At 43.9% G+C, this 22,676-nt stretch overlaps 1 protein-coding gene and 1 long non-coding RNA gene across 2 annotated transcripts in view; one reads left to right on the top strand and one right to left on the bottom strand.

Annotated features, from left to right (window-relative positions):
• Nucleotides 1-22,676, top strand: part of LOC147029064 (SPARC-related modular calcium-binding protein 1-like) — a 205,339-nt gene that overhangs the window by 28,887 nt on the left and 153,776 nt on the right. The window contains exon 2 of the mRNA XM_085879991.1: nt 11,813-11,984. Coding sequence (XP_085736117.1) covers nt 11,813-11,984 — 172 coding nt within the window. The remainder of the gene's footprint in view (nt 1-11,812; nt 11,985-22,676) is intronic.
• The window catches only part of LOC147029065 (uncharacterized), a 56,427-nt gene that overhangs the window by 22,782 nt on the left and 10,969 nt on the right, over nt 1-22,676 (bottom strand). Inside the window, exon 2 of the long non-coding RNA XR_015057818.1 lies at nt 16,849-17,111. This is a non-coding gene — a long non-coding RNA (uncharacterized LOC147029065). The remainder of the gene's footprint in view (nt 1-16,848; nt 17,112-22,676) is intronic.

Here is a 22,676-nt window from a genome sequence, read left to right on the forward strand (position 1 = left end):
GGTCATTCGTGTGATCAACTTTATTGTTGCCCGAGCCTTAAATGCTCGCCAGTTTAAAACACTGCTGGATGAAGTTGGAAATAACTATCACGGTCTGCTTTTGCACAGCAATGTGCGTTGGTTGTCAAGAGGGAAGGTGCTTAGCCGTTTTGCGGCTTGCCTGAACGAAATCCGGACTTTCCTTGAAATGAAAGGGATTGAGCATCCTGAGCTAGCCGAAACTGAGTGGCTCCTCAAGTTTTACTATCTCGTGGATATGACTGAACATCTGAATGAGCTCAACGTGAAAATGCAAGGCATTGGAAATGCAGTGTTATCCCTTCAACAAGCCGTGTTTGCTTTTGAAAACAAGCTGGAACTCTTTATCATGGATCTTGAAACAGGTCGTTTACTACATTTTGAAAAACTGAGACAATTTAAAGATGCATGCACAGCAAGTGAGCCCACTCAAAACTTTGATCTCCACCAGTTAGCTGGCTTCACATCCAGTCTCCTACAGTCATTCAAAGCACGCTTTGGAGAATTTCGTGAGCACACTCGTCTTTTAAGTTCATCACCCATCCAAACGAGTGTTCACTGAACACAGCCGACCTGAGTTACATTCTTGGTGTCTCCGTCAGAGATTTTGAAGCAGAAGTGGCTGACCTGAAGGCCTCAGACATGTGGGTGAATAAGTTCAAGTCACTGAATGAAGATTTGGAAAGAATCGCACGACAGAAAGCGGAGTTGGCGAGCAAGCACATGTGGACAGAAATGAAAAAACTTCAACCCGAAGACCAGCCGATTATCAAAACTTTGAATGCGCTTCCTGTCACACACCTCACACTGCAGCGTGTGAGTATTGCTGTGTTGACCTTGTTTAGATCTACGTATGCATGTGAGCAGTCATTCTCACATCTTAAAAACATCAAGTCCAACCTACGATCACGTCTAACGGATGAAAGCCTCAACGCTTGCATGAAGCTTAACCTCACCAAGTACCAACCAGACTACAAAGCCATCAGCAAATCCATGCAGCACCAGAAGTCCCATTAATGGTGAGTATTATAACAACATTATTTAAAAGAATAAATTCAGAGGCTTATTATACTCACATTTAGTTGAATTCAGTCTTAAAATATATTATATGGCTCTCACTGAAATAGATTTCCAAATATTTTGCTTTAATGGCTCTCTGAGTCAAAAACGTTCCCGACCCCTGCTGTACACTAAACAGAAGTGACAGCAAGAACAGTGTGTGGAGAGACAGAATCGTTTGGAATTGGAACATGTTTCAGATGGGGGTCTCTCCCCTTACCTTTTGGAAAGGAAAATTCTCTCCCCTTATCTTTTCAATCTGTATAGTGAGTCAATCATGAGGAAATCAAACTTGGATTTCAGGGGCTGGAGTCAGGATTGGAGGAAGATCTAACAACATCCTTAGGTATTCTGGCTTCCGGTTCTGGGTTTGGAGCATCGGCAGGTCTCCTTCAGGGCTCTCTGCTGATGATCTCAAAGTTAAGTTTCCGGTCGTTATCTGTCCCGTTTCAACTGTTTATTTTCTCACCTACATATTACTGTGTGTTCCTAGTTCGGGTTTGTTTCAAACATTCGGGTTTGTTTCAAAAATCGTGCTATTTTGTGAGTTTTCATCGACCTTTTCTCACCGGGTGCTTGAGGCCTACCCATCCCTCCCCTCGTATGATCGTGTATGATCGTGTTTATTTGTATTTTCTCCCCATTACCTTCAATTCCTATTTTCCCTACTTTCCCAACATTCCCCATTCCTCCCAACTAAACACTCTATTTCTTGTCTTAAATCCCCCCCCCCCAAAAAAACAACTACCTTTCTCCTTGCACACTCACAAGTCTCGATCCATATTCTTCTTCCTCTTCTTATTCCTCCTGCCGGCACACCATCTTTATTCAACTGAGCTGACCCTCTCTCACCATTACCTTCATGATTTCTTCCTACAACCTTCCATTCCCGAATCTTACCTGTTCATCAAAAAAATCAATAATCTTCCTTGTATCCTTTCGATCTATACACCACCTGTAACTTTCATCGATCCATCAGCTTCACACTGCGTTTACCATTCCAAATTCACCACGCACTTCCACGATTTTACTTCAATCTTCCCTTTTCCGAATGTTACGCAATCCTTATTAAAATAAATATTTTCACTTTTGACTTCCCACCTCCCATAGCCAAGTGCTTCTCCCGTAACCACGTGATCTGTTTACACCCCCTGCATTTATCGATCCAATTTCACCATTCACCTCACAATTTTTTCAACAACACTTCCATGCCCTAATCTGATAAAAACTCTCAAATAATAATAATAATAATAATAATAATAAAAACGATCTCTTATAATGCTTCATTTTCCTCTTTCACACATGTGGTTCTCTTCACTGTATCATAATGCACTATTCTACTATTTTAACAGACTGCTCTCAATTCGACCTTTCCTTCATACCTTGCCTAAAAAATCCAACTGTTACAGCGTTTCTTCTCTCCATTCTCTGAATTCGCCTTTATTGCATATTTGCATCCATCAAGAAATGTGTTTAATCGCATCTCTGACCTAAAACTTAAAAAAAACTCAGTTTGCAATGAATGTTCGCTTTCCATCAACCATTATTTTTTCCCATTTTCAGTGCCAACTCACCCCTCACTCTCAAAGCAACCATCACACTCTTCTCCCTCCAAGCCTCCCTCTCACCTCTCTCAAAAACCCTCCACTCACCCTTCTCCCACCATTCACCCCCCTCACTCACCCTTCTCAAAGTTGCCCCCCCCTCTCTCATCCACAAAGCTGCCTCCTTCCACTGCCCTCTCACCTCCATCTCTTCACTCCGCCTAATCAAATCCTCAACTGCCTTCTACATCCTCTCTTGTCCACCCTCTCCCCCAGCACCACAGAGCCTTTTCTTCTCCTCATTCAGCCCCCTCCCCTAGCTATTCTGCAATTCCCCACACTCTTTCAACAACCCTCCTTCCCTCCCCACCTCATCCCTTGTCCTACCCTCCCCCTCCCCTCCCACCACCTACACCCAAAGCCTCCTCCCCTCCCTCTTCATTAACAGTGTGGACCTCAAATATTTCAGATCTTTCCATGCAGGTTGCCACTGACAAACCAGACATAATCTGCCCAAAAGAAACTTTACTCCCCCAAGATGTGTCTGACTCCCAAGTATCTCTCCCTGGTTACTCCCTCCTCCGGTTTGACAGACCTGAGCCTCGTCCTGGTGGAGGAGTTGCTCTCTTCATTAAAGACTCTATTCCTCAGTCTCCCTGCACTGCCCTCACTCCCCACACCCCCAGAAATACCTCTGGCTACGGCTTCCCATCCACTCCCACCTCATGTTTATATGTGTACTGTACCGTCTACCTAACAGTGATGATTCCATCTACACCTCACTATCCGAAAACATGGTCCAACTTCTATCTTCTCATCCAAACTCTCTCTTCCTCTTATGTAGCGACTTCAATTGTCATCATGCCAGTTGGCTAGGTGTGGGTACCTCTCACCTGTCATGGCACTTCAGCAAAAGCTTTCTGCGACTCATTGGGACTGACTCAATCAGTCAACTTCCAGACCCAGATTTCAACCAATGGTAGTCTATCTCTTCTGGATCTGATTTTGACAAATTTCCCTGACAATATCTGCTGCTCTTCCTCCGCTCCAATAGGTTCTTCTGACCAGGTCCTTGTCAAAGTGGACATCTCTCTGGTTATTATCAGAGAACCACCTCACCGCCGTCGAGTCTGGCATTTCACTCAAGCCGACTGGCAGGGTCTCCAAGCAGCTGTCAAACTTATAGACTGGTCTCCTATCACTACTTTATTCAACATCAACTCATCCTGGGAATTCGTTCAAAGAAACTTGCTCTCCCTCATGCACAGATTGATCCCCTCTCGTCTTCAGTTGTCCTACCCTTCTTCCCGCCCATGGTTCACTGAAGCTTGCAGCGAGGCAGTTGTCCTGAAACAACTTGCCTTTGCCTCATGGAAAGCAAACCCAACTGAGGGTAATCTCAGTTCTTTCCATAAAGCTCGGAACAAGTGTGCATCTACCCTCAGGAGACCCAGAAAACAACATCTTTCTCATCTCAAGTCTGAACTTTCAAACCTCTCTACCTCCTCAAAATCCTGGTGGCGTATAATCAAACCTGTTTCTGGTGTATGCTCACCTCCCTCACCTCAAATGGCCACATTGCTGATACCGCACATGAAAAGGCTGAATGCCTAAACTCGGTGTTTCCATCGAAATCTTGTGTCCAAAACCCATCGCTTCTCTACCCACCTTACCCAGTCGCACCCAACTGTCTCTGGACTCTGTGTCCTTTTCTCCTGACAAGGTGGAGAGTTTGCTGTCAAACCTCGACCCAGATTCTGCAACCGGTCCAGACGGCATCAGCCCACGTGTCCTCAAAGCCTGCTCTTTTGCTCTTGCTCACCCTCTCATTTGCTCAAGGTCATCTGCCATCTGCTTGGAAATCAGCAAACATTACTTCCCTGCATAAAAGGTGCAAAAATAGATACCTGTAAATCCAGACCAATCAGCCTTCTGCCAATCATCAGCAAGGTTATGGAATCAATCATCGCTTCAGACATTAAATCCTTCCTCTTCTCCAATGGCTTGATTTCCGATCTTCAATTTGGTTTCAGACCAGGTCACTCTACCCTGGATATGCTGCTTCTGCTCTCCCAACAATGGATGGAGGTCCTCAATGCCAGACATTAAATCAGAGCCATATCCCTGGACATAAAAAGTGCTTTTGATACAGTCTGGCACCCTGCCCTACTCACCAAACTCTCTTCCCATGGTATCCAAGGCCATCTCCACTCATGGCTCGCAGACTTCCTCTCCTGTCTCAGCCAGCGTGTGGCCCTAAATGGAGTTCTTTCATCCTCTCTTCCTGTCCAGGCTGGAGTTCCTCAAGGTAGCGTTCTGGGCCCTGTTCTTTTTCTGGTTTTCATCAATGATCTCTCCGACTCTCTGGAAAATCCTCTTTATCTCTTTGCTGATGACTCCACCCTCTGTCGTACCATCGGTCATCCCTCAGACCAGTATGCAGCAGCTTCTTCGCTCACTACAGATCTGGGTAAAATCACAAACTGGTCCAACACGTGGAACATGTCTTTCAATCCGGACAAATCTCACACTCTCACGATGTCTCTCTGAAAGGACTGTTTAGAACCCCCCCCCCCCATCCACTTTTGAAACAATCCTCTGGAAGAAGTCCTTTCTTTCAAGCTTCTGGGTCTCACTATCTGCCATGATCTTTCCTGGGAAAGCCACATTTCCAACCTGGCCTCCAAAGCCAGTCGCCGACTGGGAATCCTCCATCGAGCAAAGTTCTTCCTCGGCCCACCTGAGCTCCTGACCACTTACAAAGCTTTCGTCCACAGCCTGATGGATACTCCTCTCCCCTCTGGGATGGTGCTCCTGTCTCCCACCTTTTTCGGCTTCACCCTGTGGAAACCAAGGCATTTCGAATCATTTTGGCATCTCCCACGATGACGCTGAGTCGTTGGGCCTCTCACTCTCTCACCGCAGACTGGTCGGTGATCTTTCTGTCTTCTACCGTCTCCTTTCCAGCCTCGCCCCCTCCCCTGCTCTCTCTGCGATTTGTCCGCACCATATTTCCGCAGGGTGCTCAAGGTCCGCCAAAACCCCTTCTGGTTAAACTACCAAAATCACGAATCACTGCTCACCTTCATTCTTTCATTCCTCTTTTTCCACACCTTTGGAATAAACTCCCTCACTCTATTCAATCCCATTATTCCCCCCAGGCCTTCAAAACAGCTGTTCACCACCACGTATCATCCCCCATCCAAATCCTCGATCTTTTCTACCCCGATAATCCACCCAAGCCCATCTCCTTCAAATTCCCTGCTTTCCTTCCTGAAAGTCCCTGTAATGTCCATCTTGTATTCCCCATGTTCCACGCCCCATCCCTCTCCCTTCCACAGATCTCCTAATGTCTCTGTTCCCCACTGTTTTTCCTTCCCACTTCTGTCCCTCTTGTCTCATGCCCCCTTGCTGTGCGTTGTGTGTTAGCTCTCCTACGAGCCTCGACAAGGTATACAAAAAAAAAACCCTTAGGTATGCTGATGATACTACTCTGTTGGCAGAAAGTAAAGAGGACTTAATGAAATTGCTACAGACAGTGAAGAAAATCAAAAATCCAAATCCATTGGGACCATACTTTGTGCAGAGCATTGGTGCTGCTGAAGCAGTCTCCTGGGCTGTTGGGCACAATCCTGGAGGGGTCGCCACTCCGACACAGGATACTCGAATGACTCGATAATCCCAGCAAGCTGGTACGCATTTCACTGACCTCAGAAGGATGACAGGCTGAGTCAACCCCACCTGATATTAATTCAACAGCAAGTGGGATTTGAAATCAGGACCCTCGGATCCTGGATTCTAAGATTGGAGAATGAAGAGGAGAAATTAATAGACTGCTATCAATTGGGGATAACAGCAATGTCAGGATTGACAAATATCTGGAAAGACAAAGATGTGACGATACAATCCAAGAGGAGTCTGGGGCTGCTCTGGTATTTCCAGTTACAATGTATGGATGTGTCATGAAAGAGAAAGAAAGAAAGAAAGAAGATTAACAGTTTTGAGAAATGGTGTGGAGACTAACGTTTAAAATTCCATGGACTTCAAGAAGAACAAACAAATCAGTGCTTGAAGAAATTAGACCACCATGTGCATTGGAGGCATTGATGCTAAAACAGAAACTATCATAATTTGGACACGTCATGCATTCAGAAAACGTAAATCTGGAGAAATCAACCTTGCTGGGTTTGGTTGAGGAGGACGAAGCAGACCTTGCATGTGCTGGATGGATCATGGAGTAAAGGCTGCAACCAAGCTGCCTCTGTCAGAGATTCGGGAGGCAATGCAGGATCGGGAAGTTGAGAGAAATCTAATCACGAATGTCATCAGAAGTTGGACACGACTTGATGGAACTAATTGACTATATGACTTGATGATAAAATCTTGGCTCATGGAAGACCGAGGTGAGAGAGGGTAGAAGGCAACACAGTGCCATGGGGCCAACATGAAGGAACATGGGGAGAGAGGGAGAAAGAGAGAAGTGTGGCATTTTGCAGGTAGCAACAGGGGAAGGTCAATGGGAAAAGAAAATATCAGATGTTGGAAAATATCAGATGCAAGTCAATGTGTCAGTTTATGACGTTTTCACAGGAATACCAGGCCTTGATAACCTCGCAGTTCACCCTTGATGGCCCTGTGCCAAGAATCGTGGTCCGATTCCTTGAATTATCTATGTGGAGATAGCAGGTGATTACTTGAACTGTGTTGGAGGCGATGCTTTGGTGAGGACTGTGTCCAATGGGGATCAGCGGAGAGCTCCTCACAGTCCTCATGTTTCGATTTTCCTGCTGGGTACATCACGTGCCTTCTGGTTGAATGATTTGCATTAGCAGGAACAATTGTCTGGGTGGCAGACGGATAGTTGTTCTGTGCGGATTATGAGGTTTTACTGTGCGAGACATAATTTGCGGCGATGCTCACCATAACAGTCAGGTGTGTTTGATGTGTATGTGTGTATATAATATATTATACTAGCGATACCCGTGCACATGCACGGGATAGCAGAACAACATAGCTGGTAGCAGATGACAGACCATACACGGGGAATGACAAAAATACGCATTGTGCAAAATGCAAGTGGTACTATGGAACGTCAAGACTTCCCAAACATTGTCGGCATCTCCGCAAAGTGCTACAGCAATTTCATAGGGATCGTGTGACGGCGAGCCGAGTTTTTAGTGTGCAAGTTTGGTATTATAATATATATATATATATATATATATATATATATATATATATATATATATATATGAGATATATATATATATATATATATATATATATATATATATATATATATATATATATATATGAGATATATAATATATTTATATGTATATATATATATATATATATATATATATATATATATATATATATATATATATATATATATATATACATATATATATATATATATGTATACATATATATATATATATATGTATTTATATGTATACATATATATATATATATATATATATATATATATATATATGTATACATATATATATATATATATATATATATATTTATATGTATACATATATATATATATATATATATATATATATGTATACATATATATACATATATATATATATATATATATATATATATATTTATATGTATACATATATATATATATTTATATGTATACATATATATATATATATATATATATATTTATATGTATACATATATATATATATATATATATATATATATTTATATGTATACATATATATATATATATATATATATATATATATATATATATATATATATATATATATATATATATATATATTGTTACAGTTGTGGAAATTCACAGAACACCATTCAGGTTCCCGAAGATCAGTTTTGTCGATAAGTGTGTGTCCAGATTGATTTCCTCACCGATGTCTAACGGAATTTATTCGTGTAACCGGGCTGTGCATCTTTCAGGTCGTGTTATTCTGTTCTCTCATTATTTTAAACATCTCCTCACCACCTTCTCAACAACCGCCAACATCTCCTCACCACTTCAACCAACAACCAACAACATCCCCTCACCACCTTCTCAACAACCGCCAACATCTCCTCACCACCTTAATCAACAACCAACAACATCTCCTCACCACCTTCTCAACAACCGCCAACATCTCCTCACCACCTTCGCAACAACCGCCATCTCCTCACAACATCAACAAACAAACAACGTCTCCTCACCTTCATCTCCACAGATGCTGCCATCTTTCGCCAGCAACGGCATTCCACGGACGGGCGGCATCTCCGCCGACAGACGTGGGGACTCCCTCGTTGGGGTGAGGGCTGGTGATTTCAACCACGTCCGCTTTTCTCTGCATTTAACGGCAAGATCGGATCAAAATGACAAAAGGGGCGGAGCCAGCAGGGGGTGAAGGGTCATAGGTAAAAGACCAAAACGCACCCCCGTACCCCATAAAAGGGCACGCTGGGACGCCAAGCCGGGAGTTGAGTTGAGGAGAGGAGTCAGTCGGAGTCGAGCTGGAGTCTGGGTTCGAAGTCGAGTGCAGTTCGTTCGGAGTTGGGGTGGAGAGCACGAGTTCCAGTTCGAGTCCAATGCAGGGCTGTTGCTCGTCGAAGCGCAGTGGAGCTTGGAGTCCAGGAGAGGTTCGAGTCCGGTGCAGGGTCGTTGCTCGTCGGAGCGCAGAGGAGCTTGGAGTCCGGGAGAGGTTCGAGTCCAGTGCAGGGCTGTTGGTCGGTGGAGGCAGCCGGCGAGAAGTCGCCAGAGGGCGACATAACGGTTCGAGGTGATCGGGCCCCTGGACAGTCCGAGCGACGCTGAGGAGTGGGCGAGCTCTAAAGAGAGCATCAACTATAAAAGAGCAAGTCCCGTTCGCTCCTCTGAAGCATCATCGGCTAGGCCCGATCGACCAGGTCGCACGACAAGGCCCGGACCAACCGAGTCGCCATCACACCAGCTGCCGTGTTGACGGCGAGACATTGGGGGTCGTCCAGCGAATCACCACGAGGGTGGCAGGTAACCTGCGCGGTCTGGCGGAGCTCTTTTGGTCTTCACAGCTCCGCGGAAACATTAAAGGCCTACGGGTCCTGTTCTACCCTTTCCTTTCCTGGGGTTTTCTTTGCATGGAAGTTGTGGTGCCTTGTCCTTTAAGTAGAACTGACTAAGTGATTGTATACATAATAAATAGACAACGGCTGTAGGGTCTTTTGCTCGTGTCCTGTCCCTTACCCCCATTGCATTCATTGCTTGCATACGTGTAAATAAATGCCCTCATTGTTTGAATATTCACCTGATCGTTGCGTCCCTTCCTCCATCGAGCTGTTGTAATTGCGTTCGGAATAATAGCTGGCTTTTAATAGCCGATAAGATAATTATCGGATCCAACGGGGCTTGGCGATAAAACACCGCTCGGCAATAGCAAACGGAGCGAGCTGCCTAAGCTGCTCGTTTCCGAGCAAGTTCCGTTGAGGTACAACCTCGCGGTAGTCTGCCCACGCGAATAATTAGGTAAATCGACCATTCGGTGATCAGACCCTGTAGTGCAGGCAGAGCATTGACAAGGTTGTGGTGTGCTTAAAAACACACCTGTAGCTGGATTTCGGTGTTGATCTGGAAAGCTACGACTGGATTGCCCGTCCGGTGGGCGCGCGGCCGCAATTAGCAAAAAGCGGTCGCCTGCACGCCGAACGGGTGGAAACCACAACAACATGTGTATGTATGTATGTATGTATGTATGTATGTATGTATGTATGTATGTATGTATGTATGTATGTATATATATATGTATATATATATATATATATATATATATATATATATATATATCCTGGTGTTGGCGCAGTGGTTAGGGCAGCGGCTTGGGATCCAAGAGGTCCTGAGTTCAAGCCCCGTTGGGCCACTGAATTAATACACCAGGGGGTTGACAGCCTGTCATCCTTCCGAGGTCGGCGAAATGAGTACCAGTGTACTGGGCCGGTGTATACCCCGGTTAAAATAGGTGTACCATATCCCTGTGTCGTAAGAGGCGACCAGGGTTGCGTCAGGAAGGGCATCCGGCGTAAAACATGTGCCAAATCACTATGCGGATCATACGGATGATCCGCTGTGGCGACCCCTGATGGGAGCAGCCGAAAGAGGAAGAAGAAGATATATATATACATACATGTGGAATTTGGCCAGGGAGTTCGTGATAGCTCACCTACTCTTCACGAAGGGCACCGTAGGATCTTTAATGTCCACCAACGAATGCTCATGGATGGGGCGCCCACTTCAACATCCATCTGAGGGATGGCACACATTGTTGTATCGCCCTGCCTATGAAACACCTGTATGACAGTTTATAGCTGGGTCGGGATTCAAACCCAGGCGAAACTGCTTGGAGGGGAGTGTGCGTACCTCTTGGTCGAGGCCATCCTGCCAGCCACAGATGTACGTACTCGTACATACAGAGAATTGCCGAATTTTAGAGTGATGAAAATAATTCCCACTGATGCCATGGAAATAATTGAGATCAGTTGGTGTTGTTTATGATTGGTTTCATGTCAATGATTAATTAGAAAAGTTGTTTTTATTCCATAATTATTTTTTGGTATTTATTTTTGTGTGGTTAATATGTGCAGATTTATTGATACATTCCCCCCTCCCCCCTTTCCCCTTTTACCTTCAAACTTCACTGGCATTTCTGTAGAACTGTGAAATCGTGTTCAGTTGAGTGTCAGCGACTCTTATCCATATTCGAACAATTGCCAAATGCCAGAGATGACTGTTCTCGGTGTTTCTCTTTTTTAAGGACTGTTAAAATTTTGGAGGATATAATGCAGTTCCATGCAGTACAACAGTGAATAGAAAGTGCTCAACCCTCGCGGTATTCTCTTCCCACATGGTCTTGCGTTGGTTGGATTCAAGAAGCAGACAGCTTTCATGACCATACAAACACATTGTTCACAACCTGTTGGAGTCTTCATATTGAAAGTTTTGCTACATTATGGGAGTCATTGTCATGAATATGACTTCAACCAATTCTCCACTTTGATGGACATCCAGAGAAGGAGACATTTTTGCATTAGTTGAAGTCATCCCAGATGTGAACAAAGCACTAAAAATGCGTTAGAACTGTTAGAAAAGGACAAAAGAAAATTACATTTTGCATTTCCACACATTGACAGTCACGGTGCTGCTAATGTTTTCCTTTTCTTTTCCTCAGTTTCTCATCGGTGACAATGATCGCAAGGCTGAGTGTCGTGTGAACTGCTCGAGTGCACGATCTAAGTTGCTGTGTGCAACCAACGGTCACACCTATGGTTCGCGGTGTGAGTTCCATCGTGCAAAGTGCCAGGACAAACAACTACAGCTTGCACACCAGGGACGTTGCAAGGGTGAGTATTGGGACACTGCAGCTCTGGAGTTAAAATTCTGCTTCGAGCAGGGTCACCACAAGAGGTGTCGCTCAAAAGTGTTGACCACAAGAGGTATAGCTTATTCCTTCTGATGGAATCGTTGTTATTTTACCAGTGAATCACTTTTGGATGGTCATCATTATCTCAAATTCCTTTACTGCTTCCCTTAATCCTACACACATTGCAAATTGACCATTACGTTGAATTTCTCTCCACACTCTGGCTGGTTATTAACATTTCTTTTTAGTTGCTAAAATATGCAAATGGATAGGATTGAAAGAAAAGAGCTTCAACTAGAACAGCACTCAGTGGAGCACATACCTTTGCCAGACTGAACAGTTTACCTTCTGTATCTAAACTGATAAGCCGGATCTGGATTCGGATCTTCATCAAAATCGAATCATTTCGTCCTTGTCACACACCCAACCTGTCCACCAAATTTCATCCGAATCCATCCATAACCTTTTTAGATACCCTGCTCACAGACAGACAGACAAACAAACAGGGGTGAAAACTATCTCTGTCTACCTTCGGTGGCAAAGGTCATGATGACTTGAGTCTTTTTTGTTCCAAGCTCTGTTTTACTACAACTTGTATGTGACGGGAAAAGATTATATTTATGATCATAACATTTGACACTCAAACAGCTAAATTTGGATTGGTTGCTGATTTAAAACAACTAAAGTTTGTGTATTGGCTCCTCAAACACCGAATGTTTGGATTGGTGACTGGCATTTCACTCAAGCAGCCATTGGCAGGAACTTCAGGATTGGTCTCCCATATCTATTGCTCCTGATATTAATTCAGCTTGGGAAGTCTTCCACGGAATGTCTCCCTCTCCGTGTCTGTCCCTCTCCGTGTCTGTCCCTCTCCGTCTCTCTCCCTCTCCGTCTCTCTCCCTCTCCCTCTCCGTCTCTCTCCCTCTCCCTCTCCGTCTCTCTCCCTCTCCCTCTCCGTCTCTCTCCCTCTCCCTCTCCGTCTCTCTCCCTCTCCCTCTCCGTCTCTCTCCCTCTCCCTCTCCGTCCCTCCCCCTCTCCCTCTCTCTCTCCCTCTCTCCGTCTCTCTCTCTCCGTCTCTCTCTCTCCGTCTCTCTCTCTCCGTCTCTCTCTCTCCGTCTCTCTCTCTCCGTCTCTCTCTCTCCGTCTCTCTCTCTCCGTCTCTCTCTCTCCGTCTCTCTCTCTCCGTCTCTCTCTCTCCGTCTCTCTCTCTCCGTCTCTCTCTCTCCGTCTCTCTCTCTCTCCGTCTCTCTCTCTCTCCGTCTCTCTCTCTCTCCGTCTCTCTCTCTCTCCGTCTCTCTCTCTCCGTCTCTCTCTCTCTCTCTCTCTCTCTCTCCGTCTCTCTCTCTCCGTCTCTCTCTCTCCGTCTCTCTCTCTCCGTCTCTCTCTCTCCGTCTCTCTCTCTCCGTCTCTCTCTCTCCGTCTCTCTCTCTCCGTCTCTCTCTCTCCGTCTCTCTCTCTCCGTCTCTCTCTCTCCGTCTCTCTCTCTCCGTCTCTCTCTCTCCGTCTCTCTCTCTCCGTCTCTCTCTCTCCGTCTCTCTCTCTCCGTCTCTCTCTCTCCGTCTCTCTCTCTCCGTCTCTCTCTCTCCGTCTCTCTCTCTCCGTCTCTCTCTCTCCGTCTCTCTCTCTCCGTCTCTCTCTCTCCGTCTCTCTCTCTCTCTCTCTCTCTCTCTCTCTCTCTCTCTCTCCCCGTCTCTCTCTCTCTCTCCGTCTCTCTCTCTCTCTCTCTCTCTCTCTCTCTCTCTCTCCCCGTCTCTCTCTCTCTCTCTCTCGTCTCTCTCTCTCTCTCTCTCTCAGATTCATCCCACCGCGTCCTCAATTATCCTACCTTTCTTCCTGCCCATTATACACTGCATCCTAAAGTGAGGCACTTGCTCTGGAACAACCTGTCTTCTCTGCCTGAAAGGATAATCCGACCGAAGGCCAACTCGGTGCATTCCAAAAAGTCCGCAACAAGTGTGTCCACTTCTCAGGAGAGCCAAAAAACATATATACAACATCAAGTTGTACCTGCTCTGCTGCTCTTGCACATCCTCTGTCTGTCCTTTTCACCCTGTCATTTGCACAAGGTCATCTTTCAGTTGCTTGGAAATCTGCCACCATCACTGCACAGCATAAAAAGGTACAAAAACGGATCCCCTTAACCACTGACCTGTCAGCTTACTTTCAATCATCAGCACAGTCCTGGAATCCATCATTGTAGTTGATATGAAATCCTTCCTCTTCTCAAACAACTTGATCTCAGATCACAAATTTGGTTTCAGACCAGGTCACTCCACCTTGGATATGCTGCTTCGATTCATCCAACAATGGATGAAGGCCAACAATATCAGACATGAGATCAGGACGTCTTTCTGGACATATCTTGTGCTTTCGATACAGTCTGGCATCCTGCCTTTCTCTCCAAACTGTCTGCCTATGGAATCCAAGGCCAACTCCACACATGGCTTACTCACTTCCTCTACTCTCGTAGCCCACGTGTGTCACTCAACGGAATCCTTTCATCGCTTCTCTCTGTCAAGGCTGGAGTACCCCAAGACAGTGTTCTGAACCCAGTCCTATTCCTGATCTTCATAAATGATCTCTCTGATTCTTTGGAAAATCCTCTTTATTTGCTGATGACTCCACCCTCTTCATCCTTCACATCTTGCCTCTTCCCTCTCTTCAGACATGGACAAAATTACAAGCTGATCAAACATTTGGAATACGTCTTTCAAGCCGCAGACAAATCTTTGTCTCTGTGTCTTTCTCTCTGAAAGGACCATCTGGTAAATCCTCTCATCTCCGATTTTAACAATTATCTTGAGGAAGTTGTCATTCAGACTCCTGGGTCTCACTATCAGCCCTGATCTTTCTTGGGCAAACCACATTTCAAGGTTCGTCTCCAAACACAACTGCCAACTGGGCATCCTCTGTCATACAAAGTCCTTCCTTGGCACACCTGAGCTCCGATCCACCTACAAGGCCTTCATATGCAGCTTTATGGAGTCCTGTGCTCTACTCTGGGCTGGCTCCCTTGCCTCATATATTGCTCAGCTTGATACCGTGGAATCAAAGCCCTTAAAGATTATTGAAATCTCCCGTGAGGAAGCTGAGTTTATGGGCCTATATCACTTGGCTACCACAGACAGGTCGGTGATCTCTATCTTATACTGCCTCCTTTCTGGTCTTGCACTCTCTGGTCTTTCCTCCCTCCCCCACCCCACCCCCCCAGGCTTCTGCAGGGCACACGCAGTCCACCATCAACCCCCCTTCTGGTGAAACTACCTAAATCCAGGAATGACCGCTCACCTTCACTCATTTTTCCTCTTTTTTCCTGCCTGTGGAATAACTTCCACATTTTCTTCAATCTCATTCTTCCCTGCAAGCATTCAAGACAGATGTTCACCACCATCTCAGATCATCCCCAATCCAAAACCGTGGCCTTTTCTACAATCATTAACCTCCCCCTCCTCCTTCTAAACTTTCAGTTTCCCCTCGTGAGAGTTTCCTTCTTTTCCATACTGTCCACCCCATGCATTCTCTCTTACCACCCATTCCTTTCCTCCCCATACCCATTGCTTGTCCAAAGTCCCCTTCTATCTTGGCCTTCAACTCTGGCTGTTGGCATTTCCCCCCTCTCTCTAGTGTTCCTTTTGGCCTGTTGCGTCCTGATCCATTCAATCTACTCATACTATCTCTTCCACGAGCCTTGACTACGTTTTAAATAATAATAATAAATAAATAAACAGTCCTTTTTAGGTCTGCATTACATTGGCCTGCAAAATTATTCATCCCTGACCAATATTGCCAAATTGAGATGAATTACAAATGATGTTGAAACAAGAACTCTTTTATTCATAACTGAAGAGATCAATCTAAACAGTTCGAGTTGAAGGAGGTTAAATGTCAGGAATAACTGCAAAAAACATGTAAAAATCAAAATTCATTGGTTGCAAAAGTATTCATCCCCTTTGGTCAGTACTTGGTAGAAACACCTTTTGCAGCAATGACTACTACGAGTCTTTGTGGGTAGGTCTCTACCAGCTTTGCACAGTGAGATGGTGAAATAATTCCCCATTCCTCACGTGAAAATTGCTCTAGTTCTGCCAAGTTTGGTGGGGATCGTCGATGGACTGCAATCTTCAAGTCTCGCCATAAATGTTCAATTGGGTTCAAGTCAGGACTTTGACCGGGCCACTCAAGAACATTTATTTTTCTTCTCATTCAGCCACTCCAGTGTGTCTTCAGCTTTGTGCTTCGGATCATTGTCCTGCCGAAATGTGATTCTCCTACCCAGCTTCACATTCACGGCTGACTCGAGCAGGTTTTCGTGAAGGATTTTCCTGCACTTTGCACTGTCCGTCGTCCTTTCTATCCAGACAGGCTTGCCAGCCCCTGCTGATGAAAAGCAGCCCCATAACATGATGCTGCCGCCACCATGCTTGACAGTTGGGATGGTGTTGACTGGGTGCAGTGTTAGCCTTGTGACAGACATAATGCTTTAAATTCAGACCAAAAAGTTCCATATTTGTCTCCTCTAACCACAAAAAGTTTCTCCACATGTCTGCAGTATCATTAACCAGAACTCACTTCAGGAGCAAGGTATTTGTTTGAAAGGTTACAAAATAAGTGCAATCAGTTTCATTTGAATGTAATCAGTGGTTTAACTTACAAAATATTTTTAAAATATTGATATATATCGAGCCCCTCCACTTCCCCAAGGAGTTTTAAGGTGCAACTCACTTGGTAAATCAATAAGGTAAAACATGAAGACCAAGGAGCTTTCCAAAAAAATTCAAACACAAAGTGATGGAGAATCACCGTTCAGGAGAGGATTATAAGAATATTTTAAAGTCACACATTACCCCTTTGAGTACGGTGAAATCCATCATTAAGAAGTGGAAGACGTATCATACCACCCAGACTCTATCCAGATCGGGTCACCCATCCAAACTCAGCATCAGAGCAAGCAGGAAACTGGTTCAGGATGTCACTGTATATCCAACAATGACTTTTAAAGATCTGCAAGGCTCTGTCCGAGATGGAGGTCAGTGTTCATCAGGAAACAATATCCCGTCCCCTTCACAAAGCTCACCTGCATGGACAGGTGGCAACAAAGAAGCCATCACTGAAAGAAAAAAGAAAGAAAAAAAAAAACACATCGAAAAGCTTTATAGAGTTTGTGAAAAAGCATCTTAATTAAGCAAAAGGTTTGAATACTTGTACAACTGAGAATCATCTCATTTTTCTGTCTATCGAACTTATTCACATTTTATCTGCATTTTCTAGCTTTATCGCTTTGGAGTAGTTTGTGACGATTCTCTATTAGACTATAGGCCCTTGCCTTCATAAATTGATTGTTGTGGTCCACTCCTTGGTAGAGGATGAAATATTGTTTAAAGTGTAGCTAAGATATGCCTAATCATTATTGTAACTTATCCTACTTTCAGAAGTTTCACGTTGATACTTTACACCCAAAATTTGAAGTATCATTTGGGGTTACATGGAAATGGCACCAGCTTTCAGGTCACGCATCTCCTGCATCGACTTACTGTCCACACTTCATCACATATGACTTCTTGAAAGTCATCATGTTCAAGTAATCTAGCCCATCATCTCCTCCACTCATGTCTTCAGGCTCACTGTCTGCATCATCGACATCAGTGGGAGTTGGTCGATCTTTATTCTCACATGTATGATGGGAGCATCGTTCTGTGCATGGAATGCCTAAAGACACGCAGCATTCGTCATCTGCCTCCCCGACTCTGCACTTAGACTGCTTGCATGTACAGGATGATTGTTCAAGGATGCTTTTTACCTCCGCAACAGAAGGAGGAGGTCGTTATGTTTTCACTCCTCTCTGTCTTTGTTTGTCTGTCTGTCTGTCTGTCTGTGTGTGTGTGTGCGTGCAGAATATCTCAAAAAGTTGTGGACGGATCCAGATGAAATTTGGTGGGCAGGTTGGGTGTGTGACAAGGACGAACTGATTAGATTTTGGTGAAGATTCGGATCCGACTACAAGAATTATTAAAGTGATTCTTCATCATTGAGAGATCGTGCCAAAAATGATATCTAGCACGATATCTCAAAAAGTTGCAGACAGCTTCGGACGAAACTTGGTGGGCATGTTGGGTGTGTGATAAGGAAGAATTGATTCATTTTTGGTGAAGATCCGAATCCGGATTGCTTCTTTTTTCCAGTGGTATTCACGTTCACATTCTCTACACACCATTGTGCATGTTTGTGTTGGCATCAATCAGGAGTGGGGAAACAAAACTTTCACGCAACTCCCCCAAAAATACTTTTGCAGGCCATTGTATATCCCTATGAAGACACATACAATGAAACTGCAGTTTTATTTGAGTATTTGAGTTGAGGATAACATTTGGGATCTGGTCATCTTTTATAAAGGAAGTGAAGTTGACTGTTTTTCTGCAATCTCATGGATGTAAACTATCCGATGTTGTTGTATTTTGTAAAAGTAGTCATTGCTATCACTGTTGTGGCCATATGCAGCATAATAATAGATTAGGCTGAAATAATAATGTGAAGTGTGTTTCAAGTAAATTAAAACAATAAGTAAATGAAACGGTCTGATTATATACAGAAAGGAGATTTTGGATGAGCCATTGATGTGATGCTGATTTTCCTGCATTTTAAGTGTGTAGAGAATGTGAACATGAATACCACAGGACAAAAGAAGTAAATCTGCATTTCAAAAAGTTTTTCAAACACAACCTCAGGTCCAATGTTATTCCCAGACACACGTGCCCTTCTCGGTGCAGGCCACCACGCGTGCTTGCTTGACTCAGGCTATGTCATTTTTATCGTAGCATTTTCCATGGTCGCTTCAAACAACAAAAGTAACTAGAACTCATCTGAAAATGCAAAGTCCGTTCGCGTCCGCTTTGTATTCAGATTTCTTCTTTTTCTTCTTCTTCCTTCACATACTAAACATGAAGAAAACATCTTAAAAACGAGAAGGGCACTTGGTAGAGAGCATACCTCCACCACGCAATGCCTGATCCATGAGAACACATCGGGCCCAATACATTATTGAGATATCAAGCGAGATATCGTTTTTGGCCCTATCTCTCAATGGTGAAGAATCACTTCAGAAATTAAATAATTCTCGAATTCAGATCTTCACCAAAATCGAATCAATTCATACTTGCCACACACTCAACCGGTCGAGCAAGTTTCATCCGGATCCGTCCTCAACTTTTTGAGATATCCTGCACACAAACAAACAATACAACAAGCCGGTAGGCGGACATGGGTAGTCAACTACCCAATAGAACCTGACGCGATGGGCCCGTTCGATGGGGAATGACCTGAGGATTAAGCACAAGAAAATTAATGATTCTAGCTTCAAGGGTTAATGCTGCAGATTGTTTTTTCGTTAAAATACCCCCACATTTAGAGGTTTTTCGGCCGTTGCTAGGAAACGGAGGGGTCCATAGCAGCGGTTCTTTCTCACACATAACTAGGACATACCATGAACCTACCATACCAGTTTCATGTATATCTAACTCATAGTCTCTGAGATATAACGAACTTCGTTTTTTTATTGTTTTCGACCAGTGTTCATTCAAAGTCTCTCTTCTCCGACAGTTTTCATAGGATCCGGCTGGAAATTTTTGACAATATGGCTGGAATGTACTGCCCACAGTCGCTCGTGGCCCGATTTTTGATTTTCTAAAAAATTAATTTTAAATTTTTTTTCAAACATTCCAAAGCCCCGTTGCTCAGCAACGGTGGTGTCCATAGCAACGGTTCTCATTTGCACACAGCAAGGTCATGGTATGAACCTACCAACCAAGTTTCATAGAAATCGCCATTGTATTAACGGAGCACTGGACCGAACAGAGGGACAGACAGACAGACAGACAGACAGACAGACAGACAGACAGACAGACAGACAAGCCGGTAGGCGGACATGGGTAGTTGGCCGTTGCTAGGTAACGGAGGGGTCCATAGCAACGGTTCTTTCTCAAACATAACTAGGACATGCCATGAACCTTCCATACCAGTTTCATGTATATCTGACTCGTGGTCTCTGAGATATAACGAACTTCGTTTTTTTATTGTTTTCGACCAGGGTTCATTCAAAGTCTATCTTCTCCGACAGTTTTCATAGGATCCGGCTGGAAATTTTTGACAATATGGCTGAATACTGACCACAGTCGCTCGTGGCCCGATTTTTGATTTTCGAAAAAATTAATTTTTTATGATTTTTCAAAAATTTCAAAGTCCCATTGCTAGACAACGGTGGTGTCCATAGCAACGGTTCTCATTTGCACACAACTCGGTCATGGTATGAACCTACCAACCAAGTTTCATAGAAATTACCATTGTATTAACGGAGCACTGGACCGAACAGAGGGACAGGCAGACAGGCAGACAGACAGACAAACATATCGACGGAAATACTGATAATAATAAGGGGAAAAAATCTTTAAAAAAATTTTTTTAATTTTTTTAATTTTTTCGACTACATCGAGTACCCAAAAGGAAAATCGATGATGTTATGTGACTGACCTCTTGACCAAATTATTAATTTGTCTTCTCCATATTCTCATAATAAAGCTTTTCTGAACATTTGATAACGAGCTCAAATGGTAAAAAAAAAAGTTACAGCCCAGACAGACACAGAGACAGACACAGACACAGACACACACAGACTTCTTCCCAAGGAACAAAATCAAAGCCATAAACCAAACAGCAGTACCAGTGTTCCAATACAGCTGCAGAATAGAAAACTAGATATCAGAACAATGAAACTCCTCACAATCCACAAAATGTTCTGCAAAAATCAATACCTCCCGAGAATGTACCCGCCGAGGAAAGGAGGTGTCGGCCTGATAGAGAACTCGATCAAGTGCACAGAGTGACGACTGTAGGATTTGCAGAGTACGTGAAACGTTCAACAGACTACCGAATACAATTTGTATACCAGAAAAGGTAACTCTCACTCACCTTGCAAAAAAAGTTCCCAAAACAGGTGCGAATAGAAGATCACAGGCACCAAACCGAAACAGCAACAAATACAGCCCCAATGATTGCAAAAAAAGACAAAAGAAAAATACAAGATGGAATATCAACAGATATACAGTGACAACTGGGAGAAACACAACAGTATGGAGGTATTAAAAAAAAGGAGTTGGACAGAATGGGGATACACAAAGAAGGATCAGTGGATTGGCTAAGAAGAGGTTGTCTCAATTGGGACGGAGAACGGATCATGATAAATTCCCAAGACCAAGGACACCACATGAAAAAAAAAAAAAATGGCACGACTGAGCCAATTGGACAAGTGTAGATTTTGCCAGGTAGAAACGGAGCACGAGCCACCTCCTGTTGGGATGTGAATAACTCGAGGAAACACAAGGACATTACACAGGTGGAGGCCATTCAGATCATCATGCCTGCGCCACATCAACATGAGCCCAATTTATCAACACCAGATCAAAATATTAAAATGCAAAATGTTTTATTATTATTATTATTATTATTATTATTATTATTAATATCATTATATTTAATTAAGTGTTTGTTGTGGGGTCTTTTGTAGTTTTTGCATTCCCCCCCCCCCAGCCCCCTTCGGGGAGGAAGTATGGGCTTGGGAAAAAAAACACACAACAACAACCACACAACACCCCTTGATGAGACCCCCACCAACAGCACTCCGTACACATACACACAATCACCCATCAATACTCAAGCTACCTAAACGTCCTGCCAACATCCCCAATACCCCTCTATCTCCATAACTTCCAGATACCTATCCAATTCTGATTTAAACTTATCAGCTGTTTGTGCTGCCACTACCTTTCCAGAGAAATCATTCCATGTATTAACTACTCTCTGAGTAAAAGTCCCCTGTCTTACTACCGTCTTAACTCTCCTCTTCTTTACTCTCAGGCAATGGCCCCTGGTCCTACCATTGTCTACTCTGTTAAATAATTAATCTGCACTTATTTTATCTCCACCTTTCATTGTCTTAAACATCTCTATCATATGTCCTCGTAACTGCCTCCTTTCTGGTGTATAAAGCCCTGTCTCCTTCAGCCGCTCCTCATAGCCGAGTCGAGCTAGGTCCGGAATCAAACCAGTAGCCCTGAGCTGAACCCTCTCTATGGCATCTATGTCCTTCCAGAACAGTGGTGACCAAAACTGCACACAAATTCTAAATGTGGCCCTGACTAAATTACTGTACAATGTTAACACCACCTCTTTTGATTTATAATTGATCCCCCTCCTTATACAACATAAAATCCTATTTGCTTTACCTGTAGTTGCCTGGCACTGTCCTACCTGCTTACCTCCCATATCTATTAGCACCCCCAGATCCTTCTCCTGTGTGACACGCTCCAAAATTACCCCTTACATCCTGTAATCTCTATTTTCATTGTTCTTCCCCATCCCCAACACCTTACACTTGCTCAGGTTAAATTCCATCTGCCAATCTTTTGCCCAATCTATACAAGTATCAATACTTTCTTGTGTCTGATCACCACCCTCTCTGCTATCCACCTCACCTCCAAGCTTTGTGTCATCTGCAAATTTGGAAAGCTTACTCTTTACCCCATTATCCAAATCGTTGATGTAAATAATGAATAGTAATGGTCCGAGTACTGATCCCTAAGATACCCCACTACTTACATCCTCCCACTCACAGCCACTCTTTGCT

Source organism: Eptatretus burgeri, chromosome 4 (genome assembly GCF_056783735.1).
Source record: "Eptatretus burgeri isolate ZD-2024b chromosome 4, Ebu_testis_v1, whole genome shotgun sequence".
NCBI lineage: Eukaryota > Metazoa > Chordata > Myxini > Myxiniformes > Myxinidae > Eptatretus > Eptatretus burgeri.